The sequence below is a fragment of the Zeugodacus cucurbitae genome, chromosome 6, assembly GCF_028554725.1.
Source record: "Zeugodacus cucurbitae isolate PBARC_wt_2022May chromosome 6, idZeuCucr1.2, whole genome shotgun sequence".
NCBI classification, from domain to species: domain Eukaryota; kingdom Metazoa; phylum Arthropoda; class Insecta; order Diptera; family Tephritidae; genus Zeugodacus; species Zeugodacus cucurbitae.
In genome coordinates this window covers 9,558,696-9,575,800 of record NC_071671.1, presented here as the reverse complement: position 1 = coordinate 9,575,800, position 17,105 = coordinate 9,558,696, and the positions used below count along the sequence as shown (strand labels likewise).

General features: G+C 38.1%; 1 protein-coding gene across 2 annotated transcripts in view; it reads right to left on the bottom strand.

The window, feature by feature from the left end:
• Window positions 1-9,844: 9,844 nt before the first annotated feature.
• Window positions 9,845-17,105, bottom strand: part of LOC105210999 (uncharacterized) — a 158,675-nt gene continuing 151,414 nt past the window's right edge. For both annotated transcript variants that reach the window (XM_054232739.1, XM_054232740.1), the window contains exons 6-10: window positions 13,140-13,310; window positions 11,660-11,832; window positions 11,030-11,590; window positions 10,677-10,971; window positions 9,845-10,608 (exon numbers count right to left, since the gene is read on the bottom strand). In XM_054232739.1, the coding sequence (XP_054088714.1) occupies window positions 10,393-10,608; window positions 10,677-10,971; window positions 11,030-11,590; window positions 11,660-11,832; window positions 13,140-13,310 (1,416 nt within the window). In that variant the 3' untranslated portion in view covers window positions 9,845-10,392. The remainder of the gene's footprint in view (window positions 10,609-10,676; window positions 10,972-11,029; window positions 11,591-11,659; window positions 11,833-13,139; window positions 13,311-17,105) is intronic.

Below are 17,105 nucleotides of genomic sequence, written 5' to 3'. Positions count from 1 at the left end.
TAATTTAAATCGACAAATTATTATATTTACAATAAGAATAACGAGGAACAATAGGAAATTCGACAAGTGCGACGAAAGGTGCGCGCCCCGCTTTGGTGCATATTATCTGCCACAGATGTTGAGCAGATTGATTGTCGCCACAAAAAATAATGTTTCTAATATAAATAAATATTTACATACAATATATGTGTATATATAAACCTGATTCTGCACATAAGCAACAATTTGTTTATGCAAATGATCTGCTCTGATATTAATGTGAATAGTTCGTTGTTTAGTTGGGCACGCGACTAATTGTGTAATTATGGATATGAAAAGATAATGTTGACTTTAGTATGTGTTGGGTCTGAGGGGCGTATTTTCTAAACAGCTGTGATATCCAATAGTTACGAGTGCAGTTTGATAAGTACATAAGTCGACTTTTAAATTTGTCTGTCTTTCATTAGCTCAACGTTAGAGAGTAACGAATAGAACAAGCTGCACCAAATATTTAAACAAACGAAAAAATATATACAGAGAAAGAAAGTAAAAATCTGTAGAAGCTTGAAGGCAGTTGAACTTATTAAGGGATTAGGGGTAGTTAGGATTTTCAAAAAGTATTAGGTCTACAACTTCGTTTTCCAATAGATGTCTCTAGGGTCAAGCACTGGTCGATTAAATCGATTTTTTTTATATCGATCTTGGACATTTGTGTCAACATTAACCCAACAAAATATTTGTAAAGATCTGTTTGCATCCCAAACTTATGCTCAATTGAAAATGTCACTTTTTCAGCCGAATTCGCGACATTTGCGGGAAATTTAGGTTTTCATTTTTAATTCCAAGAAAAGTGCGGCTGAGGCTCATCGAATGCTTTCGAATATGTACCGTGAGTAAAGAGCGCTCGAGCACTCTGAAACTTTAAGTGCGGCTGAGGCTCATCGAATGCTTTCGAATATGTACGGTGAGTAAAGAGCGCTCGAGCACTCCGAAACTTTAAATGCGTTTTTCTTAAAACTATGTTTTTTCAACTGGTGACAATTGTAACTAGAAACCCGCTCTGTAGATTTTAATGAAATTTATACAGCTTTTAGAAAACATAATAATCCTGGGTCTGATCGAAACTTTTTTGTTTTTCAAAAATTTCGATTATTTATTGTTTTTTTTCCGAAAAAAATGTCTGATGCCAAAATTGTGAAAAAAAAAAACAAAAAAACTTCGATTAAGCCCAGGATTATCTATTTATAAAACTAATTTTTCCTATCCGATTGATTTTAGATGAATCTCCAAGGACTTATGATTGTCACCGACCTTTTGGACCTTTTTTTGGAACTGGGTCAACAGAAACAGCTATAACTTTGGAAATTATATATTTTTTTTTTAATTTTCGCGACTTCAAGTCAAAATATTGTGTACTAATGCCATATTATTATTTTTATAAAATAACATGTTTTAATAGCAAAAACAAAAAAACTGAAAATTCTCATTTTTTCGTGTCTCTGTCTACCCCTAATGGGGGTTTCTGAGGTTAAAAACAAGGTTATTTATAAAAAAAATTAAATATATACAATCATAAATTTCACTTCTACAATTCAGCATATACAATATAGAAACTTATTTAAACAGTATTTGGTGAAATTTTTATTTAAAAATTCCTAAAAATCCGTCGTTGGTACCGCCGGACGTGTCGAACACCTCTTGCCGTCGACAGCATAACTCATGATTGGTTCTTCCAAAATCTTCAAATCAAATATATTTCGATAGTAAATGGATAAATCTAGTTAGAAAACGAAGGAAAAAATAAAATATTAAAACTTGAATTTTTGTCAGAATTTTAACGAAAAAACTCACTTTTTTGGTAAAATTTTCGCCATAAATGGAATCGAAAAAAAAGTTGGAATAAAACAAAAACAAGTAAGGAAAGGCTAAGTTCGGGTGCGACCGAACATTTTATACTCTCGCAATTTATTTAGAGATTTACCTTTATTTTCGTTGACAAATTACCCTTAGGCACTGAGTTCTTCATGTTTGATATCAGGGGCCTGGAAAAGTCATGGTCCGATTTTGACAATTTTTCCTCAAGTGATGTCACAGCTCAAAAAAAGTGTAAAGTTTTATTTCGCTATCTGTTGCTTATGTATACATTATACAGTGAACGAATCAGAAGGATTCAAAATTGAGTTATGTGGGAAGTAGACGTAGTTGTGAACCGATTTCGCATATTCCACCCGTGTCATCAGGGTGTCAAGAAAGTGTTATATACCAAATTTCATTGAAATCGGTTGAATAGTTCTTGAGATATGGTTTTTGGCCCATAAGTGGGCGACGCCACGCCCATTTTCCATTTTGTAAAAAAATCTCAGTGCAGCTTCTTTCTGCCATTTCTTATGTAAAATTTGGTGTTTCAGACGTTTTTCGTTAGGGAGTTAACCCACTTTTAGTAATTTTCAACTTAACCTTTGTAAAGGAGGTGGGCGTGGTTATCATCCGATTTCTTTCATTTTTGGACTGTATAAAGAAATGGCTAAAAGAAACGACTGCAGAAGGTTTGGCTTATATAGCTTTATTGGTTTGCAAGATATATACAAAAAACCTATTTGGGGGAGGGGCCACGCCCACTTTTATTTTCATAACTATATTTATGGCTTAGTTATGACACTGTATAGTTTTTCGGTTTCCTCCATTTTGTGGGCGTGGCAATGGACCGATTCCGCCCATTTTCGAACTTAATCTTCATATGGTGCCAAGGAATGCGTGTTCCAAGTTTCATTAAGATATCTCAATTTTTACTCAAGTTACAGCTTGCACGGACGGACAGACAGACATCCGGATTTGAACTTTACTCGTCACCCTGATCACTTTGGTATAACCCCATATCTAACTCGTTTAGTTTTAGAACTTACAAACAACCGTTATGTGAACGAAACTATAATACTCTATTTAGCAACTTTTGTTGCGAGAGTATAAAAATCGCTAGTTCATGAACTAGACAACGTTATTTCAAAGATGAGTGCAAAATTTGAATAAAATCGCGTAATAAATTTTCGAGATATCGTGTCCAACGACTAAAAAAATTGAGCTTTGTGATAATCACGTTTAATTAGTTACAATTACGTTCAAACTGAAGTGGCCTGATGGTCGGGGGTCTATATGATGCCCAAATGGCCTATCTCTTAGAATTTTACTCGAATCGATTTGATATTTTTGGTTAATATTTTAAACATATTGACTATTTAATAGGATCAAAAAAAATTTAATTTTGAAATTTTGAAACCCACCTAACCCATTAACTAACTAACTTATCTTCTCATAAATATTTTTTGAACTTGTCCGGACCCTGACAAGGAATCTCTTAAATATTTAAATATTTTGTTGGGTCTTTTTATTATCCGAAGACAAGTAGACACATTGACTACAACTAAAAAGCTTCGCCAAAGTTCATGTTTGTATAGTATTTTGAGCCAGCTGCGATCACTCCAGCAACAGTGTAAATGCGCTTGGCACAGTGCCCTGAACTCATGTGGTCGTATTTTTAGAGCTACTAAAGAAAACTCATTTTCTAATATTATCCACGTCTATAGACAAAATGTTGTATATTGGTAAGCATGTATTTATGTGCAATCATTACACGGGTATTTATAGAGGGAAGCAGTTTTTTGCGCCTCCTCATAGTCTACAGCATACATACAGACATGTTGAAATTACGTGCAAGACTCCTATAATAATGTATGTATATATTTTGTAAATATCATGTGGAGCAATTCCAAAATACACAATGATTTATTATTACAGCTTATGACGTCACGATATGTTCTAAACGCATTCTTTGATTTGTAAACAAACAAAAATGGTTTAAGGCCAAATCGATAAAATCCATAAACAATTAGTGTTTTTTAAAAGTAAAAAGAAATTAAAAACTTATTGTTGGTTCGTTGATTTGTTGGTGTTTGGGATTCATTTGATTTATACTATAAAAGACAATGATTAGTCTTTACGGGAATATATCTTGAAACACTTGGAATATGCTGACAAGTGGTGATTCTATATTTTAGAAGCAAGCTTGGCGGTTTCTCTACCATTGTTATCTTTAAAGCAGCAGTCGTCAACCTAGTCTTCCTGACCAATGGCTAATCTTAGATTGATTAAACTAAAAAATATGTAAGGAAGGGATAAGGTCGGGTGTAACCGGCCATACTTTCAAAATGTATTTATTTCATTTTATCAGATTACTAGCTGACTCCGCAGTCGTTGCACTGCGTGAAATTATTTGTTTTGAAAACAAAGTGGAATTTGTATAGTGTTGGAAAACATTTATTTGCGATTTTTCTAAATTTTTTTTCAATGTAACTCAGCTTAATAAACAACATTTTTTGTTTTCTCTTCCGGTGCGTAAATGTACAGAGAAGATGGTTTTTCAACTCGTGAATAAAATTTATGCCACACTCCTCCAGCGACTGTCTTTGAGACCTGTTGATTGTCATCCCAAATGCAAGTCTCGTTGGGAACTGAATACGTTTGAACTGAAATGGGAAATCGTTGGAACTCAAAGAAATTCATGGAATCAAGCATTCTGCCCCCATGTAAGTCCCTTTAAAAAATTCTTGCAACTATTATATTATTCGATAGCTGCTTGAAGATTGCGAAGCATAATAAATGACAAAGCATTATAATGACAAAGCATTTAGAAATTTCACTGGATAATTCACAGCTTCGTCTTCATTTTCAACATGATCGATCGATGTGTATGAACACAAATCTCCCGGAAGTTGACTTTAAGTCGTATAGATTAAATAATCGACATCGGTATTTTTGACATTTAAAAATCTGCGTGCACTCAACCAATCGTAGTTACGATAAATTTGGCTACTGTTCGGATTGATATCAAACCATTAGAAGTATTAACCAGAATTTGCCCAGTTCTTTGCAAATCTTCTGCGGTGCTTACCTGTTGCAGGAAGACCCGCATATTCATAGTCAATCATATGGTTTTCGCGTGACGCCACAAGTACGATGACTTGAGACATGCGTTCAATTCCAAAGTAGAGGACAGCAGATTGAAATATATATCTAAACTCCGTGGTCACCCAAACCCATTGGCTAATGCTTTAGTACATTCCTGCGATCAAACACGCCTAAAAAGAAGGGATATGCCTGCGTACTAAAGAGCAACGTTTCACCAATACAGCTCAATCACTTGGTTGAGCTTGTCTAGCTTTTAAATAGATTTAAGATTTTATAACTTGTTGTTAGGCTTAAAAACAAGCAGATTCAATAAATAAGGAAATATTGAAAAAAAAAAAAAAAATTCCTCCGCCGTTGTTGATTTCGAAATAACAGAATGTGTTTGTCAATAACAGTATCATTACGCCACCAAAGCGACGATTATTATTCCACAGATCTTTCATTGTTCTGTCAAGTGCTTCTAGAAAATTGGGCTCATCTCATAGATGTTTCATAGATTTGCATGTTTAACTGATTCGACATTGTAGAATGTGCCGTTCTTCCAACTTCAAGTAGCGTTGCTGCAATTCCAGTAGATGCGAGAGCCAACGTAATGCCATTTTGAGATCGTATTGTTGCCAAAATCAATGATATCAGAATCAATCAGGATTCCCAGTTCCACTGTGTGTATCAAGAAATAAAAGTCCACCATTTCCATCATGGACAGCCTTAATCAATTCATCATAGGTTGTCTTTTGCTGCTCATTAAATAATGGAACATTTCTTTATACTTGTTGTTCCAAAGTTATTCTGTCGTATGCACATCTCTAATTTGACGATTTGGTGATGGCATATGAATTTCAATGCTTCATTGTAGATGTCACCGTTCATTTGCAAATCTGAATTCTCTGTTGCCACTTGCCAATTTACGACTTTTCTGAAATGTTTTTTTTTATAGATAGATTGAAAAAAAAAATGTATGGAAAAAAGTCACTTTTTTGGAATTTTACAATTTTCCGACTAAACCTTCCAAGATCCACAACGAACAACCCCTCAACATTTCATCAAGAATGGTCCAATCGTTCTCTCAAAGATAAATAATTTCCCTCGTTTTTTACACATTTACCACTGTTTCTTCGCTTCTGATGCTATATAGCCTATAGCCTTCCTCGATAAATGGACTATCCAACACAAAAAGAATTATTCAATTCGAACCAGTAGTTTCGGAGATTAGCGCGTTCAAACAAACAAACAAACTCTTCAGCTTTATAATATTAGTATAGAAAAGGTAACGAAAATTGTTGTATTTAACGTATGAGAGATCGGGTTTTCCAGGACTAATTTTAACTATTTTCACCACCAGCCTACAGTATATGCACGACTATAATATATACGGTAGAATGCTCACCGAAAGTTTAAAAATCCTTAAACGCGGCATATGAGGTCTAGGCGAACGTAATTACCAGATTTTAGAAATTTTTGACATAGAGTGACACTATGATAAGGATAATATGATATTCCCTCTTAATTTACTTCTAACATTTTAGAGATTTCTTAATGTTTTCGGTAAAAAATAGCTACATGTACTGGGTTCATATGCTCAGTATCTGGGGCCTTGACAAGTTATACATATTTCAATTTCAACAATCTTTCGATGAGAAACACCGGATCTCCAATGCAGTATTTGTGTAACGTTTTACTCCAATATCTTCATGGGTATTTGATTATATACAATGTAAAACAGTAGGATATGGTAAGTAGGTGAGATTGTGAACCGTAATATCATAATGTCAAGTTAATATCATGATCATTCGTTTCGCGTTCGGTATAATCCGTGTGTTCTATTCCTTTGCAAAATTTGATCTCAACTTACAGTGATTTATCACTATATTTCACTTTTGAGGTATGCATAACGTGGCTCAATCATCAAGCCATATAAAATAGACTTAATGTAAAATATTACCATAAAATTAAATTTGAAATTAATTTGAAAATAATATTACACATATGTACCGGAACTTTCCGCTTGGCAGAATCGCACCAGCAACCTAATGCGTAAGCCTAAAAGTATGCTCCCCGTTTTCAGTTCAGAAAAATTTGTCGTATTTTTCTAATTTTATTTTAAGATTAAACATTAAAAAAATGTTGGGTTTACTTATTTTGCATAATTGCTGGTCCATCTCCAACAAGACCATGCACCTGCCTTTACCAAAGATTCATATCATATGCCATTCATTTTCTATTCGCTGTCAAAGGCAAATTTTGGTCTTCGTTAATATTTTTCACAGTTTCATGTTCACGATTTATCTCAAATTTTCAATCGACTTGAGATCAAGACTCTTTTTGGATAAGCAGTTTCAAGTGGTTTGTTCTCAAAAATGATTTATGCACTTTTTTAGATATCAAGAGTATAGGGTATGGATCAGGAGAGCCGTACTTAATAGTAGTAGAAGACTGGCAGAATCAACTTATACATATATCAATGGAGATTTGGTACAGAACTTAGTGGTATAACCATGAATCTGCTGAATGTAGAAATGAACGATAACTATACCCCGATGAAATTATCAAGATACATATGTATAAATTATATTCGATTTACTACAGGATTTATTTTGACGGGAAGATGGCACACTGTCCTGGATGTTATAGGGTGGATTAAGATCTTTCACATTAGCCACCGGTGAACATGAATTTGCGTAATAATCTTGGACAATTTCCAAGCGTTGTACCAAAGGGTAATATGACATGATGAAATGACAAATCTTACTAAAGAATTTGCCACAAAACCGTGAACAAAGAAGGCCGCCACGAGCAGTCAAAATCACGTCATCCCTACTTGTAGTTGCTGTATATAAGTGGTCGTCAATCATCCATAATATTTCAAGGTAAAATATCCAAATTAAAAATAGTTAAATATGATGTTCCGTCTACTACTGTTTAACTTCTATATCTCGAAACTCCCTCAATCACCAGCGGGTGTTTGAGTCATCTCTTACGCTGTTAATTGTACGGGCCAATGGAATCGAATTTGTACTCAAACTGTACTCCAATGAATTCAAATCTGGACTTACAGGCGACCAATCTTTTGCAGCTATGAAACCAGTAACTTAATTTTATATTACCTATAATTAGGTATATGGGATCTGGGGGAAGTTATGAACCGATTTTAACCATTTTTGGCACAGAGAAAAACTGTTATAAGAAGAGAGGGAATGAATTACATTAAAATATCTGAGAGATTTACCTATATTTTCGGTGAAATATTACCCTTAGACACTGAGTTCTTCATGTTCTATAACAGGGGCCATGAAAAGTCATGGTCAAATTTTGATAATTTTTCACAACTGATGTCACAGCTCAAATACAATATTTCTGTAAAGTTTTATTCCGCTATCTACCGCTACTGAATTTCATAGAAATCGGTCGAGTAGTCCTTGAGATATGGTTTTTGGCCCATAAGTGGGCGACGTCACGCCAATTTTCCATTTTGTAAAAAATCTCACTGCAGCTTCTTTCTGTTATTTCTTCTGTAAAATTTAGTGTTTCTGACGTTTTTCGTTAGTGAGTTAACGCACTTTTAGTCATTTTCAACATAACCTTTGTATGGGAGGTGGGCGTGGTTATTATCCGATTTCTTTAATTTCTAGGAAATGGCTAAAAGAAACGACTGCAGAAAGTTTAGTTTTTATAGCTTTATTGGTTTGCGAGCGTGGGGGCGGGGCAACGCACACTTTCCCAAAAAAATTGTATGTATGTAGGTGATTGGCGTTCAACAGTTTAGCCGGTTATAGCCGAATCGATGAGAGCGCGCCACTCCTCTCTTTCCTTCGCAGTTCGGCGCCAGTTGGAGATTCCAAGTGTAACCTGGTCGCTCTCCACCTGGTCCCTCCAACGGAGGGGAGGCCTTCCCCTTCCTCGGCTTCCTCCGGCGGGTACTGCATCGAACACTTTTAGGGTTGGATTCTTGTCGTCCATACGTACAACATGACCTAGCCAGCGTAGCCGCTGTCTTTTTATTCGCTGAACTATGTCAATGTCGTCTTATAACTCGTACAGCTCATCGTTCCATCGTTCCATCGTCTGCGGTATTCGGCGTTGCCAATGTTCTGAGGACCATAAATCTTGCGCAAAATTTTCCTCTCGAAAACTCCTAGTGTCGTCTCATCTGATGTTGACATCGTCCAAGCTTCTGCACCAAAAAACAGGACCAAAAAAATTACATCCAAATAAGCCCCTTCATAGTGGCTCTTTTGTGGGCGTTGCAGTGGACCGATTATGTCCATCTTCGAAAGCAACCTCCTCAGAGTGCCAAGATGATCCAAGTTTCATTAAGATATCTTAATTTTTACTGATATCCGGATTTCAACTCCACTCGTCATCCTGATCACTTTGGTTTATATAACCCCATATCTAACTCTTTTATTTCTTGGTGACACAAACAACCGTTATTTGAACAAAACCACTACTCTGTACTACATGTTGCGAGTGTATAACAACAACAATGGTTTTCCAAGGTTATCCAAGCTTCATATAAACATAATGAGGAATTAAATAAAAATGCCTTTTGCTTTAATTTTATTACACTCCCAACTCACTTCCTTTATTTCGCAAGAATTATACAGTTTACAAGAGTCCATTATAAAGATGGCATGTAAATTATGTGTATTAGATACGCATTAAATACGATTTATTAGTAGTATTGTAGTTATGTTTGTTTTAATATTAACTGGCACTTAAATTCTAAACAAATCATTAATTAAATTAGCTTGACAATTTCAGTGAACACACTACATACATACATACATAGATGCAATCGAGTACTAGACAGAGATACAGAGGGTACGCATGTATTAATAGCATTAGTAGTTGTTTAATTAATACATTCGATAAAGTAACGATATCTCGTATTTACATATCTAAGTTTATAATATGCAACTCTGCAATTACTCGTCTATCTGTATGCATGTATGTATGTGTGTGTGATTTATTGGCCACTGTATCGTATATATTGCATAGATTAACTTGTGTGCGCACTCATTTACATATTTGTGCTTAAAAGCTATGTAATAAGCTTTCATTGTTAAGCATAATGATGATTAGGGTTTTTAGAAGAAGAAGTCACTTAAAACAACTAAAAATATTAGAATTATGCGCGCTTCTCGCTTAAGCTCTTTGACATGCGCGCTTTTGTTAAACGAAGAGCACCAATTGCTACGTACGGCACACAACGGAAAGCTTTTAAGCGCTCTCTCTTACATTGCAAGAACATTTCATTATGTGTGTGTGTGTGTGTGTGTGCGTGGATTATTTCAATTGAACGTTTCGCAACATTTCAACTCAAAGCTAAAATATTTCCTGCAGTTAAATAATTCTAGTTTGGTTAATAATACGCCCTCGCGCTCGTACTATCGCTCTTCACCAAGCGACACATGTGAGTCGCTCCTCAACTACGCCGCACATTGATGTGCTTTATTTGAGCTTTCGTCGTCCATCGCCGCTGCGTATGTTTGACGAAAGCGCCGACTTCGAGGCGCTTGTGGTGGATGAGTGTCGCAATGAAGACTGATCGTCCTTGAGATGATCGTGTCGCCGTAGTGTGCGCGTAGTGGGCGTCTCTGATTTTTTACTGGTACGTGTGAGCGTGCTCGTGCTGCTCATGTGTGGCTTTCGGGGCATTGTTGCCATCTGTAATGAGTCGACAAATGCATAAATAGTTTGCACTCTCTTAAAGATAACTAGTAAATAAAACTCACTCGTTTATTTTGCTCTTGCGAGTAATTGATTTCGTAACCCTCGCTAATGAGCTTCGGTTTCCATGGCGCCAACATCGACACCGAGCGTGAGACGGTGCGCGTCATCGGCTGTAACGGCTGAGGTTTGCTCTTGTTCGAGCGCAGATCGTCACGTGATATCGAACGACGTCTCAAGTGATATGGCTGTGGTATGGCACCGACTGTTGTGGCATGCAAATAGACAACGCTGCGCTGACTGTGTAAACTGGACTCGCCTTCAGTACCTGAACTCTCGGCCGGAAAGCGATCACGTTCTCTGTGTTGGTACACATATTAAATTACATACTTGCAACCTATATATATTGTTAACTCACCTCGAGTAAGCAGATGTGCCACGGCGTTCAGCACTACGTGCCGGTTTTGGTGGTCCCATCAAGTGGTGATGATGAGTTCGTCTGACTTCTCTATCATTGCCACCCGCATCAATGCCATTCGGCGTTGAAGTGGACATTGCCGACGGCGTGCCGTGGCGATCGTTGCTACGTCGATAAGTGTGATCATCATACCGATGCGAACGATCCAAGCGCTCACGTGATAAGGTGCGCGCACCACCTACGCCACCGTTTGGACGTTTGTGTTGATCTTCGGTTTCGGAGCCACTCTCAGATATGTCATCCAGATCACGTGAGCGCGAGTAGTGTCGACGTTTGCGAAAATCGACTTCATCGCCACCCACCTCACCACCATTCTCCAAGTTATGCATCGAAGAGCTTTTGTGGCGCGAACCGCCAACACCGCTCGTGGTTTGTGTGGCGGCAGAGAGGTTGCGGCGGTAGTCGCTTTGTGTCGGATTCGCATTGAGGCGGTCCAAGTGATAAGCGCTCTGTGAGTATTTTTGCGAACGATTCAATGTGGATGCTATTGAGGGGCGTTGTCTACAACAAAAAACAAATACAGATAAGTTAGAAAAATTGTAGAGTTGCGGTTTCTAATAAGGTACTTACTTGAGTGTAGTATTGGCTTTGGTTATAGTCGGCGGATTCGAGTCTATATCCGTATCGCCAAAGAAACGCAAATTTTTGGGTGGTATCGGTGGTGGCGCTGTGGTAGTGCGTGCCGAGTTTTTAGTACGTTTCATTGTTGAGGACTCGCTCTGGCCGTTAACCGAAACATCAAGCTGTAGGGAAGAGGAAATTATGGTCAATATAACTTATGTATAGTATAGTAAATAGTAAATCAAAATAACGGTTCAGAAACCGTCCAAGAACATATCACTTCTGTTGTGTCTGATATTAAATAGTTTCTTAATTTAACCCTACTTTATTTGCCGTATATCACTGCCGCAACTGGGATTGCCTGACAATGGACTCATATACAATAATTTCTATCAATATAGCAAAAGAGACGAGTTTTCTTGTAAAGCTCGCAAAAAGTTTGGTTAACAACCAGCACCTACGCAGTAGCGAGGTCCTTCTGGCCCGCGGTGGACCGAAAACGGTCCTTCCAGCTGCTGTCACTGTCCAACAGGCACACATGTTATTAGGAAGTTATTGCTTATAGGAAGGCGAAGAGGAATCATCTAAGCACTTCTCCTGCAATGTCCAGCATTCACCAAATTAAGGTTAAAACACCTCAGTAGGCACTTCGTCGAACCCAACGAAGTGACGGAATCGAGATTATCCGACTTAAGAGCTTTATAACAGAGTCCAAGCGATTTGTCGAATTCTGAGGGCCTTGGTGATCCGTTAGGTTGTCACAAAGTACAGGCTTTGCTGTCTAAGTGAGATTCTCTGTAGATGTGTAGATCTATCCCTCGACCTAACCTAACCTATTAAGATACTCTTGAGTAATAACATTATATCTAGGTCCCGATGCTGGAATGATCGGGATCTGAGGCCGAATATATGATGTCGAGTAGAATCAGTGTTTCTTTATCATTCAGTACCAATGTCAACCCCATCTCAGATCCTCCTTTGTGAAGGATGTACAAATTCCTAAAAGCGCGTACTTAGCAAAGGAAGAATCTAAGCTCGGATATATTTGGGAGCATTTCTTAGGCGACAATTGGTTTATCAAAAAGTGTTGTTGTTGTGGCAACAGTGCCGAGTTATCCATTAATTTTACCTAGACTCAACTGTAGGAGGACTGAAGCTCGGGTTTTATCTTTTGCAAAAAACCTCTACTTACTAAGACCTCTAAATACATCTATAATTTTCATATTTTTTCCGAGTTATGTACATCTTTTTATCGGGGAACCCAGTCCTACAAATTAGAAACCCATTACCGATGTAAAAATGTTTCTAGTTCTTAGAGTTATAAAGTGAACTGAACACATGGGGTCTCGATATCAGAAGACCTTTTCGATGTTTTGATGTAGAGAATTTACTTTTAGGACTACCCATCAAGTAACGAATTAAACTCGGCAAATCGTGGTTAGGCACTTTCAACGGTACTTATAGATATGCATTTGATTCGCCAACTCACCTTTTCTTTTGATTTGCTCTTCGCACGCCTATCCAGTGACTTGAACCAGCTGACCTTTTCGGGCTTTGCCAGTGGTGACTCCTTCTTCGGCTTGTCGGATGAGGTACGCTTAAGCAGCAATGGACTAGCTTTGGGTGTAGACAAACGTCGACGCATCGAGATATCGGTGGCCTAAATAAACGAAACGAGCCAATTAAGTAATATGTTAATTACAAATAGAATATAAATTATATATTAAAAGCGCTAGAACTAGTTCTTAATTGACTGTGTGGCTGGCGACGCGTGGCACAATTCCACGCCCATAAAAAGGAGTGACATACATCTATGTAACCGCATATAAAGTAAGAAAATAATGGCTTGCAGCGACGGTGGAAATATGTAGCAACCTGTTACCTAGTCAACAACAACAACAATAGTAATTCTGGTTGGCACACAGGTGCCAAAAGCTGAAATGGAATACTGAAATATGTCTGCATTTGCTAAAACTACACAATGAACCCATAGATCCATATATGTAAGCATATGTGTGACTTGGTCAACAACAACAATAACAACCGTTTCTATGCTCTCTCGGTTACTGTGCCACACCAACAACAACAACAGCAAAGACAACAAAGCAAAGCTATAGACACGCTTAAACCAATTGGCGCACCTCCACCAGCTCCCTTCGCTCAATGCGTATGTGTGTGTGTTTGCATAGCTGCTGTTGGTGTCCCTTGCCTGTGGCCTAATAAGCGAAACGTGAGTTCACATGCTAACAATACCTGTTCGCTGCACACAGCCCCACAGACGGCCAACAACCACAACCATAACCACCACCATCACAAGCGCAACTGCAAAGGCACAGCCGCACAGTGTGCGGTTAACCAAAAGTACCGTAAATGCACTGCAACAACGACAACAACCAGCCATGGTCGCAACTGTCGTTGGTGCAATAATCTGTATAACAAGTGCAACTTGCGGTTTACGTCTGAAGGCAGCATGCCATAATACACCACCAACAACAACAACCCCGCATAGCGGCAACGCCGTATATGTTGCATGCAACAACATCGTTCACCACAAACCGGCGGTTGACCACACGAGCTCGGCGCATTGGCAATTGATTTCTTCAGGCTGCAAATTCGGCTTTATATAACCCACTGTGTGCGGCGCCCGCCAATTGCACGCCCTGTTACACTTTTGTTGTAGCCAGCGAGCGACCGCAGTGAAGTTGCAAGCAAACGTGTTTGCCTAGTTTGCGGTGGTGGCAGTGTTTTTGTTGTTGCTTTTTGCAGTATTTTTTCTTTTTGGTCTTTTTGTTGTGTGCCGCTGTTATTAGACCTGCTTGTTGAGGTGTTTTGTTGTTGTTGTTGTGGTTACATTTGTTGTTGTTGTTGTAACTTTTTGCTCCAATTGCGGTTTGTATCGATTTAAAAACAAGCTACATTTGGGCGCCGTGACTTACTTTCATTTCAAGCATTTTGTTCCCCCAACCATCTGCTCCACCCCCTTCGCATTGGTGGCACCTTGCATTTGGCGCATTTGCAGCCTGTTGCACCCATACTACTCGTGTGTGTGTGTGTGTGCATTTTCCTCGAATCAGCTTTCAATTAGTGTAAATATTTATGCAGACAAGCGCCAAATTTAACTTGTCACCCCCTCACCCTAGTCTCCGTGCAAGCATTACAGTTGTGAATTGCAAGCCAAGCGCTGAGACTGCGACTCGTAGAAGCGCTAGCATCTCCTCGTCTAACAACCTTACTGGCAACAGCGTCGCCTACCTGCACCCTCACCGATTGAGCCCAGTCGTACAAATTCTCAAAAACAGAAAAGCGTTAAGTCGGCACTGCACTGCTCTCCCACCATTTACTTCTTTTATTTCTCATTTTATGTACTAATGAATTTGTTAAAAAGGTCAGAGGCTCCGACAGCGTCTCGCTACAAGTTTCGTTCAGCCTTTATGCTTGTTGTTGCAATGCAACGCTTCGAGGAACACACTCCTCTAACAACTAATTCAATTAGCTACAAATATTTACAATAATACAACAGTAAAACTGCGAACCATACAACCAATTTAATGTACGAGTATAGTTTCCGAATCTTTACGGGATCTCCTTGTAAGCGGGATCTCGCGAAAACAAATGTCGGGATTTGTAAGTAATTCCGAAGTGTAGATCCAGAGTAGAGGTACTTCTTTCAATAGCCATTGTCATCTCAAGTTGTCATTTTATTTTTGTTCAGTATTTGGCATTTGGCAGTTATTTGACATTTCATCGTGGAAAGACGCCTGAACAACGTTTACAAATTGTTTAACTGTATTACGATTCATATTCACGTTCGCAAACCCATAATATTCGACTGAATAGACCACGTCCAGAACGCAGTGAAGAAAATATAGAAGCCGTAGGTGAGAGTGCACATGAAGATCGTGGAGAGTCGATTCGGTGCCGTTCGCGACTATTTGATTCCTGAAATTGTAGTTCGTGATCTCGGCGACCTTTAGTTTCAAAAGACGGCGCCACTTCCCACACATCGCATCAATAAATGGATTTATTGAGAGAACACTTCGGCGAGCAGATAATTTCACGTTTTCGGCCGGTCGATTGACCAACAAGATCATGTGATATCACATTGTTATACTTTTTCCTGAGGGGATGTGTAAAGTATAAATTTTATGTGGACAATCCTGCTTCGAGTCCTGACTCTTGGGTCAAGGTTACTAGTCGAAATGCTCGAACGAGTCATCGAAAATTGGATTGGGCCTGCGGTCATCATTTGAAAGAAAGAGTGTTTAAAGATAATAAATATTCCCCTTTTTTCTTTAAAAAAGTAGAAAACATCGAAATTAACTATTTCGGGATTCCGGTATTAACATCACAGTAATATTGTATAAATATAAGATTGCTAGTAAGCATAAATAGTGTACCGATTGAAGTGAGTGAATTTTTTCGCTCGAGTGAGGTCAAAAAGTTAATTGATTTTCTCAACTATTCAGTGCAATTTTCCAAGGAATTATAGGCGCAGGCAATGGCAAATTGACTATGTATATTGAAATATGAAAAATATGTCGAAATCAGAGCGAGTATGCTAATTAGGGGTTTCTTGACATCGCTGCGTTGTTAAGAGACTTTAAAAATTGTCTGCTGAAATTTTTTAGATGGCGGAGTAGTTGCTATTGAACCAATAAGACGAAATGTCAGTCTTCAGATCTATTCAATTTATGGCGCTAATTATCACTACTCAGTCAGAGAAAACAGGGAATGGCTACTTTTGGACACCTGCCAATTTATATTGTTCTGTCCTCAGATCACTTTTAGTGATATGGTATCTTTCCAAGAGTATAAAACCTTCTCTATAACAGCTGGGCGTCAATTTCATAGCCCTTTCATTTATGTATTCTTCTGTAATGTGTCCGTGATCGTGAGAAACTCTGTTGAGCTTTGAGAACTATTGTAGAAAATATTTTGTGAATGTCAAACGTAAAACTTTAGTTAAGAATTAGAATATTTACATGCGTTTCTTTTTTTAATTATTTCTGAAGACCAATCATATGTAGGGAGTTTTGAATTTTAATGCTAGTATATTAAAGCTTTTTGGAAGGTACTATAATGTAGCCTAACACTCCGTAGAGGTTTAGTTCTCGCTTTAAGAGCCAGTCTGGAATTAATCCTTCCAGATGATCATTTAATAATCAATAAATATTCGCTATATTTGTGGTGGCACTGCCAGAGTACTATCTACTGTGAGCAGCTCTACCACTGAGCTCTTAATTCGGACCGGTATTGTTAACAATTGAGCCGCCTGAGAGAAGCAAACGACCAGAAGTGGTCAGCTTTGGCCAAAAGGAGATTAACTGTGGTTCATTAGGACAATGCACATCGATAATGATTCGCCAGAAACTCCGAACCTCCAGGAGATTGATGACAGGTTATTATGCTACTACCTTATAGACCGTACCTATACCAGGTGATTAGTACCTGTTTC